Below are 19,220 nucleotides of genomic sequence, written 5' to 3'. Positions count from 1 at the left end.
GTGTGTGTGTGTGTGTGTGTGTGTGTGTGAAGAGGGCGGGGAGAAAGGGGGCGGGGTGGAGATACGAGAAGCCGCAGACACTGGAAGAAACCGAGGGCTGGGAGATAGAGGAGCTTCCCAGAGCTTGGGGTCAGGATACCAGGCTTCAAAACCTCCTGCAAGTCCTAGGTACAAGGGGTCTTCCAGGTTAGCTCTGAGGCTGCAAGTGTCGTTGCCTCCCAGAGGTTCGCTCCTCCTTAAGCCACGCCCACATCGCCTACTTCTCAGGAATGAGAGGCTAAGGTTCAGCGCTCTGGGCCACCAACGTCGGCTCATCCCCCTCCCCATGAGCCCAAATGGCTCTCAGCGCTGCCCCACCCCCACGGTTTGGAGACTGGCGGGACCCCTTCCTTCCCCCGCCTCCAATTCTCTGATCCGCCCCTGGCCTCTGAAACTCCACCCCTCCACCTTCTGCTGGCGGGGATTGGTGGACTTCCCGCGGCGGTGCATAATGCTTGGTCCCCATGGATGATGGTCACCGGCGAGATCCCGCCCCCCGCCGGCGCTGGGGTCTGGGGGCACTGCTCAGCGGTGCTGGGGCTGGCGCGGCTCGAGCCGCCGCCGCACTGACAGCTCGGTTTGCGGACCATGGAGACCGGCGTCGGCCCACATCCGCTGCGCCTGTTCATCTGCCTGACGCCGCTCTGTCTCGCCTTGCTTTTGGGACCAGGGAGGCCCGGGACCGCCGAGGAAGGTGAGGAGTCTGGCGGCTGTTCTTGGAGCCTGGGATGCCAAAATACAGGAGGCTGGAGAGCTGGGGTGCTGGGAGAAGGAGTCGTATGGAGAGACTGGAGTCGGTATTGGGGTTCGAAGCAAGCGGGCAGCGGGAAGCAAAGAACTGGAGACACGGAGGGAAAGGTGGCTAAACAACGGAGAAGAGAGGAGCATTGAGGAGCTTGGGGACTGGAGACCTGGGAGGCTAGGGAAGAAAGAGACCAGGAACCGTGGGAGCCAGAGGCGGCGGTTCAGGGGCCGGTGAGACGGACAGGCTGAGCAATTGGATGTGGGAGGTGTGGGGGCAGGGAGATGCGGAGGTGAGATCAGAGTACGGGGAGACGGGATGGAGCCCGAACGGCGGGGGGCTAGGGGACCACTGCGTGGCGAACAGGAGGTAGAGCGCTGGTGCCGCGGCGGGGGCGCGGGGTCTGGAGGCGAGGGTGGCGGGGCGCGGTGGGGGCCGGGGTGTGTCTGGGTCCGGGAGCTGCCCGACGTGCTGACCAGGAAGCTGTCCGCAGTGCTGATTTTGAAGCGTAGACTAACCAGCGCTCTCCGAGTTGCCGGGTTTGGGGCTGCCCACTGGACCAGAGCCCGCATCTTGCCTAGATTTGGGGGAACTGTACCCTCAGTTGAATCCAGAGGCGTAATATCCAGGTGCAGAATACGGAGGAGCTGGAATCTGAGGCGTTGGCCTCGGGGTTGGTCGGGGCGCTGGATCTCTGATGCTTTCCAATATGCAATTCTGATGTGCTGTAAGTTATACCGAAATCGGGAAGCTGTCAGCGGTCCTGCCCATTGTCGCTGACGCGTCTGGGACCAACACTCTTAAAGGTCTCACCTTGGAGCCCCACCCCCTTGCTTAAGCTCCAGATGAGGAATCTTCCAAGATTTGGGGATGACCTGGGCTCCTGTCTCTGAGTTGCTGCTGTGCTGTCCAAACCAGTGCTTCTTGGGACCGATGCTGACAGCGGAATCCAGACTGCTGGTCAGATGCCTCCTGGGGGAAGAAAGTGACTTCAAGCCTCTCTGGTATAGAAGGAGCCATGGCTTTATATATTAAAGGAACCCTGACAGTCTTCCAAAAGGCAGTAGAGGTGACAGCCCCTGGGAAAGGGGCTGGCTGAGGAGATGAGAGGTTTTTATTTCTGTTGCTGCTGGCAGGGTCTCTCTACTTTGTTTTCCCCAGAGACCTTGGGAGTCAAACTAAAAAGGTTCAAGTCTTTTCCATCCCTGGTGACCCCAGACCTCAGAAGAACACCTAAGTATGAGTGAATTCAGGGATATATACAGGAATCCTTTGATATGCTCACTTTCTCCCTCTTCTCGACACTCAGTTATAATTTAGGGAACCTGGGAAGGCGGGGGGGATCACTGATCCCCCATTTAAAAGCCAGTCTTATGGTACTTGTCATGGATTCTGTGCCAGGCTGAATAATGACTCCCCAAATATTTCCATATCCTAATCCCCAGAATCTGTGTATATTATCATAAATGGCAATAGACTTTGCAGATGTGGTTAAGGATCTTGAGTTGGAGAGATTACCCTGGATTATATGGGTGGCCCAGTTGTCATCACAATGGTCTTTATAAGAGGGACACAGGGTCAGTCAGAATCAGAGGAGAAGGCAATGTGATGACAGAAGCAGAGATTGGAATGGTGTGTTTTGAAGATGGAGGAAGGGGCCACAAGCCAAGGAATCCAGGTGTGGCCACTAGAAGCTGAAGAAGGTAAGGAAATGGATTCTCCCCGTTGAGCCTCCAGTGTTGCCGACACCCTCACTTTAGACCAGTGAGACCGAGTTTCAACTTCTGACACCCAGAAATGTAAGAGAATAAAATTTTGTTGTTTTAAGCCACTGTTTGTGGTAATTTGTCACAGCAGCCACAGGAAACTAATACAGGCTCCCTCCCAAATCATCATGGCTACCTTTATTTACACTAGAGCTACTCACACTTCCTCGTGGGGAGGTATGGAGTGGAAAAACCGTGTCTGTGTCCTTCACCACATTCTCTGTTTCCTCAGTTAGCTTTTTTTTTTTTTTTTGGCCACGCTGCGAGGCTTAGTTGCCCCACCAGGAATTGAACCTGGACCCTCGGCAGTGAAAACACAGAGTCCTAACCACTGGACCGCCAGGGAATTCCCTCCGTTAGCAAATTTAAAGTGAACTCGCCAAAGAATCTCGTACTCCTGAACTTCTGGCTTTCTGACACTTCTATTCTCCCCTCTCTCTAGTCACCCTCCTGGATTCCAAAGCCTCCCAGGCTGATCTGGGCTGGACTGCACTGCCGAGTAATGGGGTAAGTGTAAACCTTTCCTTCCCTGTCCCAAGGAGCCTCTGGTGGTCCAGGATTCAGTCCCTTTATCTCCCCATGGTTACATCAGATCGAAATGGTCCTCAGAGCATGTGGTCTCCAGCAGCCCTGGCTTCAAGCCAGAGTGACCTATTAGAAAACGTTGAGTCTTCAGTCAGACAGAAAAAGCAAGAAGACAACTGACTGTGTCTAGGAACAGAAACGTGGCATCTGGATGGAGCCAGTGCTGGATGGTGCCTTGCACCCAATAGATCCAGCAAACAGTGCTGTTGATCGATAGATTGACAGAACAAGCAAGACTTGGAATCCTAAAAGAGGCTTGCGGTAGTGGTGGGGAGATGTGGCAGTGTGACAGCAGTTTGGTGTTGTGGAAAGGCACTGGTGGAGAGCCAGGAGACTCCTTTCCTAGCTCTGCTACTAACCCGACGTGTATATCCACTCAAGTCACCATTCTCTGGAGCCTCAGTTTCCCCGTCAGTTGGACTCAGTTGTCTCCAACGTTTCTCCCAGCTCTGCGTCTTATAATTTTAGGGGTGTGTATAGAGAAGGAGGGGAGAAGAGAATGCAAAATGATGGGGAAAGGGGGTTTCAGCCCGAGTCACCGCCAGGGCTCGACCTCTTGGGGGCGCCTTGGCTCTGAGCTGCCCACATCTTTGTTCTCCTCCCCAGTGGGAGGAGATCAGCGGCGTGGACGAGCACGACCGTCCCATTCGCACCTACCAGGTGTGCAACGTGCTGGAGCCCAACCAGGACAACTGGTTGCAGACTGGCTGGATCAGCCGCGGGCGCGGGCAGCGCATCTTCGTGGAGCTGCAGTTCACACTGCGCGACTGCAGCAGCATCCCTGGAGCCGCCGGCACTTGCAAGGAGACTTTCAACGTCTACTATCTGGAAACCGAGGCCGATCTGGGCCGTGGGCATCCCCGCCCAGGCGGCAGCCGGCCCCGCAAGATCGACACGATCGCGGCGGACGAGAGCTTCACGCAGGGCGACCTGGGCGAGCGCAAGATGAAGCTGAACACAGAGGTGCGAGAGATCGGTCCGCTGAGCCGGCGGGGTTTCCACCTAGCCTTCCAGGACGTGGGCGCATGCGTGGCGCTGGTCTCTGTGCGCGTCTACTACAAGCAGTGCCGCGCTACAGTGCGGGGTCTGGCGGCGTTCCCAGCCACCGCAGCCGAGAGCGCCTTCTCCACGCTGGTGGAGGTGACCGGAACGTGCGTGGCGCACTCAGAAGGGGAGCCCGGCAGCCCCCCGCGCATGCACTGCGGCGCCGATGGTGAGTGGCTTGTGCCCGTGGGCCGCTGCAGCTGCAGTGCGGGATTCCAGGAACGTGGTGACATCTGTGAAGGTATCCAGCGCACTGGGGGGTGTGGTGTGGGAGTGTAGCGCGCAGGTGGCAGTTGGGAGAGAGAGTGTCCTAGATGAAAGAGGCAGGGTGGGGAGTGCGGAAGCCACGGGATGTGGAGCCGGGAGTCCAGACATTTTGCGGTGCTTCCAGTGGGTCCAGCCAGAATCGGTGAGTGAAGTTAATGGGAGGTGAATTTGACTCCATATAAGGGGGCATCAGGACCTATATTTTAGGCACCATGATAAGCACCTCACACGGGCCTTCTCCTTTATTCACAGCAATAAAGTCATCATTATTCCTATTTTGCAGATGAGGAAACAGAGGCTCAGAGAGATTAACACCTCACTTGCAGTTAGGAAGTGGGGAACTGGGATTTGAATCCAGATTTGCCCAACTCTCAAGTTCTTTCTACTACACCATGCTGACTCCCCTGTGCATAAGGAAGAATGTTACAGTTGGCCAACTGTATTAGCTAGGGGCTAGTGGAGTTGGTTGCATTATACGGAGTGAGCTCCCTGTCACCGACAATATGCAAGTCAGAGGCTGGCAGGGGGATTCTTTTTTAATTTTCTTTAAATTAATTAATTAATTTATTTATTTATTTTTGGCTGCATTGGGTCTTTGTTGCTGCGCTCGGGCTTTCTTTAGTTGCAGTGAGCAGGCGCTACTCTTCGTTGCGGTGCACGGGCCTCTCACTGCGGTGGCCTCTCCCACTGCGGAGCATGGGCTCCAGGCTCGCGGGCTTCAGTAGTTGTGGCTCATGGGCTCCAGAGCGCAGGCCCAGCAGTCGTGGTGCACGGGCCTAGTTGCTCTGTGGCATGTGGCATCTTCCCAGACCAGGGCTCAAACTCGTGTCCTCTGCACTGGCAGGCAGACTCGTAACCACTGCACCACCAGGGAAGCCCAAGCAGGGGGATTCTTGAGTTGGAGAGAGAGACTGGGAGGTTGCACTGGATGACTACTAAGATCCCACCCAACTCTCTGAACTAGAATCACTGCACCCCCTGGGGCAGAGCCTCCATGTTGGGGGTTCTTTTGGACTCTCTGTTCTGTGGGGCACCAGGAACAGATCTCTCCTTCTCTCTCCTATCTGCATCTGGAGGACTGAACGGACTGGGGTAGAGAACATAGGACGTGGATGGACATATCAAATTGACGGTGTCCATGGTACGTTCAAGTGGAGGTAGCTAGAAAGTGGGTCTGGAGCTCAGCAACAGAGAGATAGATGCGACTTGAAGATACAGGTGTGGTTGGGACAGACCAGGGAGAATGTGTGGGGTATGAAGCAAGAGGGCCAATGATGAACTCTCACAGAACAGCACTATAGGAGGGGAAGTGGAAGAAATGGAGGCCGTAAAAAAGACTGCAAGGCAGTGATCAGAGGCTGGGGGAGAGTGTGATTTCATGGCAGCCAAGGGCGATGGAGGTACCCAGGAACGAATGGCCTGCAGTGTTGGCGAGCAGTCAGATAAGGCGAGGATTGGCCAGTGTCTGCCTGGTGGCCCTGGTAAGAGCAGTGTCAGCTGAGTGATGGAGAGAGCAACCAGCTGCAGTGGACTGAAGGACGAAGGCAGCTGAGGAGCTAGAGTCGGGGACCGTAAACACTCTCTGGAGGCTGGGTTTGAAAGGGCAGGAGAGGGCCTGGTGTCTTGAGGAGGACATTCGGTGGAGAGAGAATTTTTACTGTAGATGTGAGCCTTCTTTACACATGAGGGAGGAGCCAGTGGGGTACCAAGTAGGGGGTGGTGGGAGCAGTAGGCCTCGGGGGAAGAAGTATTTTATTACTGATGTGGATCAGAATTGCTGACACATGCTGCTAACAAAAAGCAGACCACGTTTTAGTCAGTTTCATTGTTTTTAAATACTCCACAGACAGTGCCCTACTGCCCACACCCTAAACGGACCGCTTTTATGGCTCCGCTCCCTGTACGGTGACCGGGAAGAGCTAGTAGAGAAGGGAATGACCAGCTGATGGCCTCTCTTCCCGCTGTGAGGTAGGAGAAGGGCATCTGTACCAGTGTACAGTAGAATCCTGGTCTGCCTTATTCACTGCTGTAGCTTCAGAGCCTAGAACAGCACCTGGCTCATATTCGATGCTAAAACATTGTTGAATCACTGGATCAGGTGTTGGAGGAGGGGGTTTGGATACACACTCTGGGCAATGAGAGGGACACACACACACACACACACACACACACCCGGGAACCCAATCCCACTTCTGACTTTGGCTGAGACCAGACAAAGGCCATTTGTAATGGCATCAACTCTGCCTTGGGGAGTATGGAGGTGGGGAGGATGCCAGGGAAAGCTTCACAAGGGAGGTGTTATTTTGAACTAGGATTTGGAGGAACATAGCAGTTCACCAGAAGAGAAGGGGTGTAAGATTACAGTACAAGATCCAGAGGTGTGAAAGGAAAAGTTCAGTACGGATGGGTGGGGTGGCTGGCATTGGGGAGCTGTGGGAGGGTTTCAAGAAAGGAAGGAAACGGGCTTCCCTGGTGGCGCAGTGGTTGAGAGTCCGCCTGCCGATGCAGGGGACACGGGTTCGTGCCTCGGTCCGGGAAGATCGGGGAGCGGCTGGACCCGTGAGCCATGGCCGCTGAGCCTGCGCGTCCGGAGTCTGTGCTCTGTAACGGGAGAGGCCACAACCGTGAGAGGCCTGCATACCGCAAAAAAAAAAAAAAAAAGGGAAGGAAGACCCTGCAAGTGCCTTCTGCAGCTATTATAGAGCCCTCTCTAAAGGCAGATGGATGTGGAGGCTTCTCTTTTTTTTTTTTTTTTTTGCGGTACGCGGGCCTCTCACGGTTGTGGCCTCTCCCGTTGCGGAGCACAGGCTCCGGATGCGCAGGCTCAGCGGCCATGGCTCACGGGCCCAGCCGCTCCGCGGCATGTGGGATCTTCCCGGGGCACGAACCCGTGTCCCCTGCATCGGCAGGCGGACTCTCAACCACTGCGCCACCAGGGAAGCCCGGAGGCTTCTCTTTTTAGGGACCGTGACTCTTGTTCCTTCTCTCTCAGCCACCAGAGGAATTACTGAAAGACTTGGGGTTTCCCTTGGGGGAAAAATCAGTGTATGACTCATGTCTTCAGATCTCTGTAGGACTGCCCTGGAGCAGAGGGACCCAAGCAGACATGCTAAGCTCTACAGGGCACATCAATCCTCTGCAATGAGGTGGCATGAGGCGGGTTACAGGCAGGGAGGCTGCTTTGGACTCAACATAAAGGAAGCACTTTCTAACTGCCAGCATTGTTCAGCAGAGGCGGCCTCAGAGGGAGGTTGGCTCCCCATTACCAAGTATCTGAGCAAAGACTGTGGCTACTGCTAGGAAAGCTGCTGGAGGGTGGGCCAGTGGGAGCTGAACTAGATGACCCCTGAAATTCTGACTCCGAAGAAGGCAGGGGCCGGGAGTCAGGAGTCACTTCCTGAGTCTGCCCCTCAATACAACCTCTTTTAAGCAGAGCCTCTCCAAGTAGAAATAAGCAATGCTGTCTCTGATGGGACCACCCACCTCTAGGACCCCAGACACCCACATACACACGGAGAAAAGGAGCCTCCCACATTCTTTCCCTCCTGCGGTGAGGACCCCACCCCCCACCCCGCTCCTGCTCCCGCAAACAGATCCCTCTCTTATTTCACAATGGAGGTGGGCAGGCCATGCTTATTGTTCTCATTTGACTGATGGTTTCTCAAGGCCAGAGAGGCACAGGAAGTGGCCGAGCTAACACCGGAACCCAGGTCTCCTGAGTCCCAGTCCGGGTGGCTGTTGCCCACTGGACCACGATGTTAGCTAGCTCTGTGCTTCATGCTGAAGGCAGACTTCCAAAGCCTCCTGGGCTTTGGAGACCCTGCCCAAAGCTGCCCAAAGCCCAGGACTCTAGGCAACACGGACGCCCCTCCCCCCCAAACCTAAGCCTTCCAGATAATGGGAACCCTCAGCCCTCTGCCCTCTCCTCCCAGACAGGGAAAGTTCTGAAAGTTCTTCCCAAGTGCTATAGTCTGCGTCCCTTCTTCTGTACTATGTCTTCTTGGGGCTGGAGAGCAGCCAGCCTTCCACAAGCAGCTAAAGCAGAGGAGAGGGATAGAGAAGTCCTGGCGGGGGCAGGGAACCAGGTGCGGACCACCCAAGCTCTGAGAGGAGGGCCAAGAGCCATTGCTTCCCTCCCTGGCCCAGCTGGTGAGGAATTTTTTAAAGTGGGTGCTTAGCTGTTTCCACTTCAGGCCTAAGTTGGAGGAAGAGTGATTACTACCATTATTGTATAACTGTTGTCTGTACTGGGCTAAGCAGTTTGCATGTTTTATCTCAATCTTCCAAGCACCTTTTTGAGGTAGGTATTCTATACAAGGCTCAGAGAGGTCACCAACTTGCCCAAGGCCACACAGCAAATAAGTGGTGCGACTCAGCTGCAAATCCAGGTTGTTTAGATATAAAAGCCTTTGCTCTTAACCATTGACTTCTGGGGGAGGTGAGAGAAGCAAAGTAACTGAGGAGGTGCCAAGGCTAGAACCAGGGAACTTTCACTGTCCCTCTCCTCTCTCCACCTGGCTGGCTCCACTTTCAAATGGGAACCAAGTGCGTCAGTAGAGAATTTATGATGCATTAGCCCCCAAATAGTGGAGGTGGGAGGAAGCTCTGACAAGTGTGTGTGTTTGTGTGCGTCAGAGTTTTTGTCTCTGTAACTGGGAGTGTGTGGGTGTCTGTCCTTGGGTAACTGTGGGACACCCCTTCGAGGCCTCTCTCTTCTGTCCTCACATCAAAACCGGAAAGTTTGGTTCCTCTTCTCCCAGTGGGCGTTAGGGCAGTGTGGTGTGGTCTCTCAAACCAGTCGGCTTTGGCTGGAATCCGTCCATTCACTAGCTGTGGGACATGGGGCAAGTTACTTAGCCTCTCTGAGCCTTAGCTCCCTCATTTAAAAAATGAGGATAAAGCAACATACCTCACAGGTTGTTATGAGCATTTAATGAATTACTAAAAGAGAAACACTGCAGTGTTTGCACGTTAAGCGCTTACTAAGGGTTAAGTAATACTGCATTGTTCAGTCACGAGCTGCCACCCCCGGGGCGGTGCTGGAGTAGCTGAGACCCCCGCCCCCCACTTCCCCATCACAATTCGAGGAGATAAGGCCCACCACAGTGGGGGCAGTCAGGAAAGCGGGGGGGGGGGGGAAGCCAGAAGCTGTGGCGGAGCCCCCTCCTCACGCAGTTCCTCCCCGCAGCCTGTCCCCCAGGGTTTTACAAGGTGTCCCCGCGGCGGCCCCTCTGCTCGCCGTGCCCGGAGCACAGCCGGGCCCTGGAAAACGCGTCCACGTTCTGCGTGTGCCAGGAAAGCTATGCGCGCTCGCCCAGCGACCCGCCCTCGGCGTCCTGCACCCGTGAGTCCCCCTCCTGAATGCCTTCCGGATGGTGGGTGGGGCGGTCCATAAGGGCGTAATCGAGGCGTTGTGAGGGCAGGGGTTCCACACTCGGGGGCGCCAGGGCGCACGTGGGGGCCAGCGATCCAGACGGCAGAGTGGAGGGAGGGGAGCCTGGGGCGGTGATGGGGCCCGGGGCCCGGGGTTGGAAGAAGCAGGACAACAGAGACAGTCCAGACGGAGGGATGAGGTTAGGCTTGTTGGGGGATCACCGTGTGCGCCGCCTACAACCATCCCCGCCCTCACCTCTCCCAACTTTCCAGCCAGGCGGGGGACTCCCGCCCCTCACACTCTGCATCCCCAACCTCATCCCCTCACTGACATCCTCCCACCCCATCACTGACCGCGCCCCACTCCCACATCCCGCCCCTCACTGCTCCACGCCCCCGTCCCTCCCCCTCACTGCCCCCGCCCCCATCCCGCCCTTCCTCTCCCCGCCCCTGACGGCGCCCGCCTCTGTGCCCCCAGGGCCGCCGTCGGCGCCGCGGGACTTGCAGTACAGCTTGAGCCGCTCGCCGCTGGCGCTGCGGCTGCGCTGGCTGCCTCCGGCCGACTCGGGCGGCCGCTCGGACATCACCTACTCGCTGCTGTGCCTGCGCTGCGGCCGCGAGGACCCGGCGGGCGCGTGCGAACCGTGCGGGCCGCGCGTGGCCTTCGTGCCGCGCCAGGCGGGGCTGCGGGAGCGCGCCGCCACACTGCTGCACCTGCGGCCCGGCGCGCGCTACACCGTGCGCGTAGCCGCGCTCAACGGAGTGTCTGGCCCGGAGGCCGCCGCGGGAGCCACCTACGCGCAGGTCACCGTCTCCACCGGTGCCGGGGGTAAGGCCTTCCGCACCCCGCGCGCCCGCCCGTCCGGCCCACCGCGAGCATCCCCACAGCCCGCAGCCACCCCGGATAAACTGCGATCGCTGGTCTTAAACAAAAATCCCCGACCCTGGCGACCCCCCATCGAGGTCAACCCCCTTCCCGAAGGCCATGGAGGAGAGATTGAGGATACAGGTGACTCTGTGCCTCTGGGCCAAAGAGGTTATGAGTGTTAGTGATTCTGCGGGAGCCAGTGCGTGCTCCTTCTTCTGACCTCGCGGAAAGCCTATGTCCCACATCCAACTCTGCAGTTGCCTTGCCTCTCGTTTCCCGGCAAAAGGGGTGGAAGGTTCCTCAATCTTTTTGCCCTCCCTTCTCAAAAATTTCAGTGGGAACCAGAATCATACCTCCTTCTTTCCTGTCTTAGAAAGAGGGACACTGTGTGTATCCCTCTGACTTCGTCCCTCGGCCTCTGCAAGGGTGTTGCTGCATTGTCACCCTCTTTCATAGTCCTGGAAAAGAGCAAGGAAGCACGGAGGGTCAGACTGTCAGGGGCGATAGAATTCACTGGTCAGCACATAACAGTCACATTTCGGAGTCTGGAATTGAGATGAATAAATGAAGACCTACAATCCTTTTATACTACATCTTCCTCATTCTTGACATTTACTTTTGATTTGTCTCACTCAGCTTCAAGTAATCCTTCAAGTATCCTTTGCAAGAAAGATAAGTGAGTGAGTGGTATGGTCTTTTCATATCTGAGAAGATATGTTCCGTTTGTGACTCTGCTTCCCCGTCTGATGGCAGTTGTACTGCAGAAGAGTCTGAGGCGAGGGTAATCGTCATTGTTTTGTAGGTGACTTGAATACGAATGTGTACACGCATGGATGTTTGTATAATTCTTAGGCTACTGGTGAAAATAAACTTTAACCAATATTGACCTCTTTTCATTGAGTTTGGCTAGAACATAGTAAAACTTTGGATCTGCATACCTTTTTTTATTCCTGGAAAAATTTTTTTCAGTTTTTATTTCCAGTTATTACTTTGACTAGAACTTCTAATAACTCTGATCTCTCTCTTAAGACTCTTTCTAAACCTTGAGTTGTACGTCCCTTTTCTGATTCTCAAATCTTGTCGCTTCCTTTATCATTTTCAGCTCTTAATCCATTTCCTCTGCCTTTTGGGAGAGATTTCCCAACTTGCCTGATTTTCTGGGACAACACTTTTTTTTTTTTTTTTTACTATCTCTATTATGATTTAACATTTGCTATTGCATTTATATTTTAAAAAATTCAGAATAGAAAAAGAAAATGAGCACCCATAATCCTATTATCCAGAGATATACAACTACTAATATCTTGGAGTATATCCTTCCACATTTTTTTCTATTTCTATATCCATACCTAGAACTATCTACTATAAAACCCCTTTTGTATAATATACGTAACACAAATTTTTATCTGGTATTTCCTGATAATAATCCTGTTTTGATATAGATGGATTTAAAAATCATGTTAAGGAAATACTCTTCTGTTTCCATTTTGTTAATAAAAATACTTTCACTGATTGAGTGCTGCTCTGTGTTTGGCACTGTGCAATATGATTTTCTACATTAATTCATTTAAATCAAATGATAATCATCTTTCAGATGGTGAAACTGAAGTCTGAGAGGCCAAGTGAATTATCCAAAGTCAGCCAGCTAGTAGTCGAGACCCATCTTTGAACTCAGGTCTGTCTAATACCAAAGCCCTGCTTTTAGCCCCTTGGCCATATAATGCTTTCACTTTTTACTGAACTTTTCAGAAAAATCAGCAATGGATGTTAATTTTACAAAATGCTTCTTGAGCATCTTTCAAGATGACCACGTTTTTTTGTCTTTGACCTTTCGATACGATGAATTCTACTAATGGATTTTTTCAATGTGAGTTCTTTTTGCCTTCCTAGATTATACCCTACTGCAGATGAGTGTGTTATTCTTTTAATATTTGCTGAATTAATTTGCTTATATTTTAATATTTTTTCCATCTACATTTATAAGAGAGAGTAGTTTTTTTTTTTAAATTTATTTATTTATGGCTGTGTTGGGTCTTCGTTTCTGTGCGAGGGCTTTCTCTAGTTGTGGTAAGCGGGGTCCACTCCTCACAGCGGTGCGCGAGCCCCTCACTATCGCGGCCTCTCCCGTTGCGGAGCACAGGCTCCAGATGCGCAGGCTTAGCAACTGTGGCTCACGGGCCCAGCCGCTCCGCGGCATGCGGGATCCCCCCAGACCAGGTCCCGAACCCGTGTCCCCTGCACCGGCAGGCAGACTCTCAACCACTGCGCCACCAGGGAAGCCCCCGAGAGTAGATTTTTTTAAAATTATTGTGTTCTTTGTCAAGTTTTAGCATTTTGGGCTGGCTTTGAAAAAGGCATCAGGAATAATCTCTTCTTTTTCTCTGTTCTGGAACAGTTTAAATAGCATAATTATCATTCTTTGAAGGCATGCAAAACTGCCTGGGAAACTGTACCTTGCTGATGTTCGCAATCTTTTCTATAACTTCTTCTTGAATCAGTTTTGTTAATCTGTACTTTCATAGAAAATCTTTTGATGATCTTTTTCTAATTTATTAGCCCAGAAATGCTTATTTAAAAACTTTCCATAGTATCTGGAGTTAACGCTTACTTTCTCTTTCTTCATATTGTGTCCTGTGATGTCTTTTTAAAAATTATTCTGGTCAGAAGTTTATTTTATTGGTTATGACACATAACCAGCTCTTGAACTTATCAATTCCACTGCTCTTTACTTTTGTCACTTATTTTATGATTTTATCTTTATTACTACCATCCTCCTGATTTCCTGAAGTCTTTTTCTAGGTGGCTTCAGTGCTTAGTTGTTTTTTTTTAATATTTATTTATGTGTTTGCCTGTGCCAGGTCTTAGTTGCAGCACGTGGGATCTTTGTTGCTGCAGGCAGGATCTTCATTGCAGCATGCGGGCTTAGTTGCAGCATGCGGGATCTTTAGTTGTGGCATGCATGTGGGATCTAGTTCCCTGACCAGGGATCGAACCCCGCATTGGGAGCACGGAGTCTTAACTGCTGGACCACCAGCGAAGTCCCAGTGCTTAGTTTTTATATTATAGTTTTAATATTTTAAGCCTATGAAATTTCCTCTAAGAATAGCTTTGGTTACATCCAGTATGTTTTTATACATAATATATCACATTGTTCGTATTGTCATTTTCTTTGTAGATATAATTCACATACCATAAAATTTCACTTACCTTTTAAAGTGTACAATTCAGTCATTTTTCCTAGCAGCTATCACAAACTCTCTAATTCCAGAACATTTTCATCATCCCCCAAAGAAACCCATTAACAGTCACTTCCCATTCCTCCCACCCCCTCCAGCCCCTAATAACTACTAATCTACTCTCTGTTTCTATGGATTTGCCTATTCTGGGCATTTTATATACAGGGAATTATACAGTATGTGGACTCTTATGTCTGTCTTTTTTCACTTAGCATGATGTTTTCACGGTTTGTCCATGTTGTAATATGTATCAGTATGCCATTCTGTTTATGGCTGACTAATGTTCCATTGTCTGGATATACCACAATTTTGTGTATTCATTCATCAGTTTATGGACTTTGGACTGTTTCTGCTTTTTGGCTATTAGAGTAATGGTGCTATGAACATTCATGTACAAGTTTTTGTGGAAACAGGTTTTCAGTCCTCTTGGGTATATACTTAGGAGTGGAATTGCTAGGTCATATGATGTCATAGACTGAATTGTCTCTCCCAGGTTCATATGTTGAAGCCTTAACCCCCAGTGTGACTGTATTTGGAGATAGGGCCTTTAAGGAAATAATTAAGGTTAATGAGATCCTAAGGACGAGGCCCTAATCCCAAGGACTAGTGTCCTTACGAGAAGAGGAACAGACACCAGAGCTCATTTGCTCTCTTTGTGCATACACAGAGGAAAAGACAGGTGAGGACACAACAAGAAGGTGGCTGTCTGCAAGTCAGGAAGAGAGCCCTCACTAGAATACAAACATGAGTCGGCAAGCATCATCTGGGATTTCTAGCCTTTAGAACTATGAGAAAATACATTTTTGTTGTTTAAGCCACCCAGTCTACAGTATCTTGTTATGGCAGCCTGAGCTGACCAATACATATGGAAACTTTTTTATCTTTTTGAGGAGCTGCTGAACTTTTTGAGGAATTGCCAGACTGTCTCCCAAAGCAACTCTACCCTTTTCCATTCCCACCAGCAAATGTACAAGGCTTCCAGTTTCTCCACCTCCTCACCAACACTTGTTTGTCTTGCTGATTTTAGCCATCCCAGTGGATATGAAATGGTATCTCATTGCAGTTTCAGTTTACATTTCCATAATGACTAATGATGTTGAACCTCTTTTCATGTACTGGGTTTTCTTTTTGTCATTGAGTTATAAGAGGTTTTTTGTCTAATCTGTATATTCTGTATACCTTTGTATTACTTTCCTAGGGCTGCTATAACAAAGTACCAAAAATTAGATGGCTTAAAACAAAAGAAATTTCTTGTCTCACATTTCTGGAAGCTAGAAGTTTGAAATCAAGGTGTCAGCTGGGCCATGCTTTCTCTGCTCTAAGTGAGAATCCTTCCTTCCTTCTAGCCTCTGGGGTTTGCTGGCAGTCCTTGGCCTTCCATGGTTTGTAGATGCATCGCTCCAGTCACATGGCCCTCTTTTCCCTGTGTGTCTCCACATCATCTTCTCTCTATGAGAGACCCTCTCTGTGTCTAAATTTCCCCCCATTCAGAAGAACACCAGTCACATTGGATTAGGGCCCACCCAGATGACTTCATGTTGACTTGATTACCTCTGTGAAGACCATATTTCCAAATAAAGTCACATTCTAGAGGTACTGGGGGTTAGGACCTCAAAATATCTTTTTGGAGGGACACAGTTCAACACATAATGACCATTATGATACATGGTTTGCTAATATTTTCTCCTACTCTGTGGGTTGCCACTCACCTTTTTTTTCCAAAGGAGATGTAATTGACATATAACATGATATTAATTTCAGGTATACAACTTAATGATTTGATATTTGTATATATTGTAAAATGATCACACAATAAGTCTAGATCATCCACAGCCACACATAGTTATAAGAACTCTTTAAGATCTACTCTCTTAGCAATTGTTTTTTTTTTTGGCCACACTGCATGGTTTGTGGGATCTTAGTTCCCTGACCAGGGATTGAACCCAGGTCTTTGGCAGTGAATATGTGGAGTCCTAACCACTGGACCGTCAGGGAAGTCCCAGCAATTTTCAAATATACAATATAGTATTATTAACTATAGTCACCACGCTGTACATTACATCTCCAGGACTTATTTATTTTATAACAGGAAGTTTATACCTTTTGACCACCTTCACCCATTTTTGTTTTAGTCCTTTCCTTTTTGCGGCACGTGGGCCTCTCACTGCTGTGGCCTATCCCGTTGCGGAGCACAGGCTCCGGACACGCAGGCTCAGCGGCCATGGCTCACGGGCCCAGCCGCTCCGCGGCATGTGGGATCTTCCCGGACCGGGGCACGAACCCATGTCCTCTGCATCGGCAGGTGGACACCCAACCACTGCGCCACCAGGGAAGCCCCATGACTCTTTTTGAATTATGGTTTTCTCAGGGTATATGCCTCGTAGTGGTATTGCTGGGTCATATGGTAGTTCTATTTTTAGTTTTGTTTTTTTTTTTAATTAATTAATTTATTTTTGGCTGTGTTGGGTCTTCGTTTCTGTGCCAGGGCTTTCTCTAGTTGCGGCAGGCGGAGGCCACTCTTCATCGCGGTGCGCGGGCCTCTCACTATCGCGGCCTCTCTTGTTGCGGAGGACAGGCTTCAGATACGCAGGCTCAGTAGTTGTGGCTCACTGGCTTAGTTGCTCCACGGCATGTGAGATCTTCCCAGACCAGGGCTCGAACCCATGTCCCCTGCATTGGCAGGCAGATACTCAACCACTGCGCCACCAGGGAAGCCCTATTTTTAGTTTTTTAAGGAACCTCCATACTGTTCTCCATAGTAGCTGTATCAATTTACATTCCCAACAACAGTGCAAGAGGGTTTCCTTTTCTCCACACCCTCTCCAGCATTTATTGTTTGTAGATTTTTTGATGACGGCCATTCTGACTGGTGTGAGGTGATACCTCATTGTAGTTTTGAGTTGCATTTCTCTAATGATTAACCTTCACCCATTTTGCCCACCTCTCACCTCCACCTATGGCAGCCACCTGTCTTTCACTTTCTTAGTAGTGTCCTTTGAAGCTCAGAGTTTTAAATTTTGATCAAGTCCAGTTTATTTTTCTTTAGTTGCTTGTGTTTTTGGTTTCATATCTAAGAAACCATTGCCTAAATCAAGGTCATGAAGACTTACACCTGTGTTTTCTTCTAGTATTGTAGTTTCGACTAAAATTATTTTATTTAATTCATTTATTTTTAAATTTATTTTTGGCTGCGTTGGGTCTTTGTTACTGCGCACGGGCTTTCTCTAGTTGCGGCGAGCAGGGGCTACTCTTTGTTGCAGTGCGTGGCCTTCTCCTTGCAGTGGCTTCTCTTGTTGTAGAGCACAGGCTCTAGGCATGCAGGCTTCAGTAGTTGTGGCACACAGGCTCAGTAGTTGTGGCTCGCGGGCTCTAGAGCGCAGGCTCAGTAGTTGTGGTGCAGGGGCTTAGTTGCTCCGCGGCATGTGGGATCTTCCCGGACCAGGGCTCGAACCCGTGTCACCTGCGTTGGCAGGCGGATTCTTAACCATTGCGCCACCAGGGAAGTCCCCAATGTTTACTTTTTAAAGTAACTATTGTGGTTTTCTTTGAGGGCTAAGGTATGGTAAACATTTTAACTATTCTATGGCTACCTTGAAGCAATGCGTATTATTTTTATACTGCAGTGTTCTCTCTCTCCCCCTCCATCTCCATATATATTAAGTATATTATTTAATCCTTCTATTTCCTTCTTATTGTTTACTTGATGTTCCAAGGACTAAGAGGTTTAACTTTCCCATTCTGCTTGTAATTTTGTTAAATTCCTTATATTTGTAATGACTTTTAAATATTTTGATTTTGCTAATGCATTTTTAGTTTCCCTACACGCCTTTCTCACTTTCTCCACTTTTATCTCATCTCATCCTGTTTCTTTTTCTTCTCCATCTGTTTTCTCTTCGTGGCCTTCTGCTCCTATTTCAGAAGGCTGTGTTTTCTTTCATCTTCTTCAAGATGCCAAACAGCCTCCTTACTTGTTCTTCTAACTGTCATATTAATCGCTCTTAAAGATCTGCTCCTCCTGAGTCTTCATTTTTTAAAAAAATTTATTTATTTATTTTTGGCTGCTTTGGGTCTTCGTTGCTGTGTGTGGGCTTTCTCTAGTATGGCAAGTGGGGGCTAGTCTTCATTGCAGTGCGCGGGCTTCTCATTGCGGTGGCTTCTCTTTGCTGTGGAGCATGGGATCTAGGTGTGTGGGCTTCAGTAGTTGCGGCGTGCAAGCTCAGTAGTTGTGGCTCGCGGACTCTAGAGTGCAGGCTCAGTAGTTGTGGCGCACGGGCTTAGTTGCTCCGTGGCATGTGGGATCTTCCCGGACCAGGGCTCGAACCTGTGTCCCCTGCATTGGCAGGCAGATTCTTAACCACTGCGCCACCAGGGAAGTCCCCTCCTGAGTCTTTAGAGTAATACTTTTTTTTGCTTATTCAGAAATATTTTTTCATATGCCCAATTTCTTAGTGTTTTCTGTTTACTTGTTCTCGAACAAGGAACTAGCTGATGTTTGCCAAAAAACCCAAAAACCAAAACAAGATATATGAATTGTCCTTTTTACCAGTTTATGAGGCTTTCAGCTGCAAGTAACAATACGTCTCAGTGCAAATGACATTTGACTGAAATGACTTATTAGCTTACCTAAGAAGAGGGGAATTAGAGCTTGGTTAATTCAGCAGCTCAACAGTGCCCTCAAGGACCCAGGTTCTTTCTTTCACTCCACTCTGCCATCCTTATAACATAGGCTGGCTCCCTTATGGTGGCAAGTTGGATGCAGCTGCTCCAGACATCATCATATCCTTACCATCCAGGGCAGAAAAAGAACTGTTTCTTCCTCGTTGGTACTTTTTTTATTTTAAGTTGTGACTCTATTCCTTTATTTCTTTTTTCTTAATAGATCTTTATTGGAGTGTAATTGCTTCACAATACTGCGTTAGTTTCTGTTGCACAACAAAGCGAATCAGTCATATGCATACACATGTCCGCATATCCCCTTCCTCTTGAGCCTCCCTCCCATCCTCCCTATCCCACCCCTCTAGGTCATCGCAAAGTACCGAGCCCATCTCCTTGTGCTATGCTGCTGCTTCCCACCAGCCAGCTATTTTACATTCGGTAGTGTATATATGTCAATGCTACTCTCACTTTGCCCCAGCTTCGCCCTCCCACCCCATGTCCTCAGTTGCAGGGCAGGAATAAAGATGTAGACATAGAAAATGTTGGTATCTTTTTAAAAGCCAGAAACCTTTCCCATAATCCCTCCTCCCCTTAGGTGACTTCTCCTTTTGTTGGCCAGAACTGGATTATGAACTCAACCCTAA

General features: G+C 50.0%; 1 protein-coding gene across 1 annotated transcript in view; it reads left to right on the top strand.

Annotated features, from left to right (window-relative positions):
* Positions 1-627: 627 nt before the first annotated feature.
* The window catches only part of EPHA10 (EPH receptor A10), a 40,801-nt gene continuing 22,208 nt past the window's right edge, over positions 628-19,220 (top strand). Inside the window, exons 1-5 of the mRNA XM_060019613.1 lie at positions 628-733; positions 2,990-3,054; positions 3,739-4,417; positions 9,632-9,787; positions 10,295-10,645. Of these exons, the coding sequence (XP_059875596.1) occupies positions 628-733; positions 2,990-3,054; positions 3,739-4,417; positions 9,632-9,787; positions 10,295-10,645 (1,357 nt within the window). The remainder of the gene's footprint in view (positions 734-2,989; positions 3,055-3,738; positions 4,418-9,631; positions 9,788-10,294; positions 10,646-19,220) is intronic.

This window comes from Delphinus delphis, chromosome 1, assembly GCF_949987515.2.
Source record: "Delphinus delphis chromosome 1, mDelDel1.2, whole genome shotgun sequence".
Taxonomy (NCBI): Eukaryota; Metazoa; Chordata; class Mammalia; order Artiodactyla; family Delphinidae; genus Delphinus; species Delphinus delphis.
The sequence above is the reverse complement of the archived record's forward strand: the minus strand, read 5'-3'. Positions and strand labels throughout refer to the sequence as shown.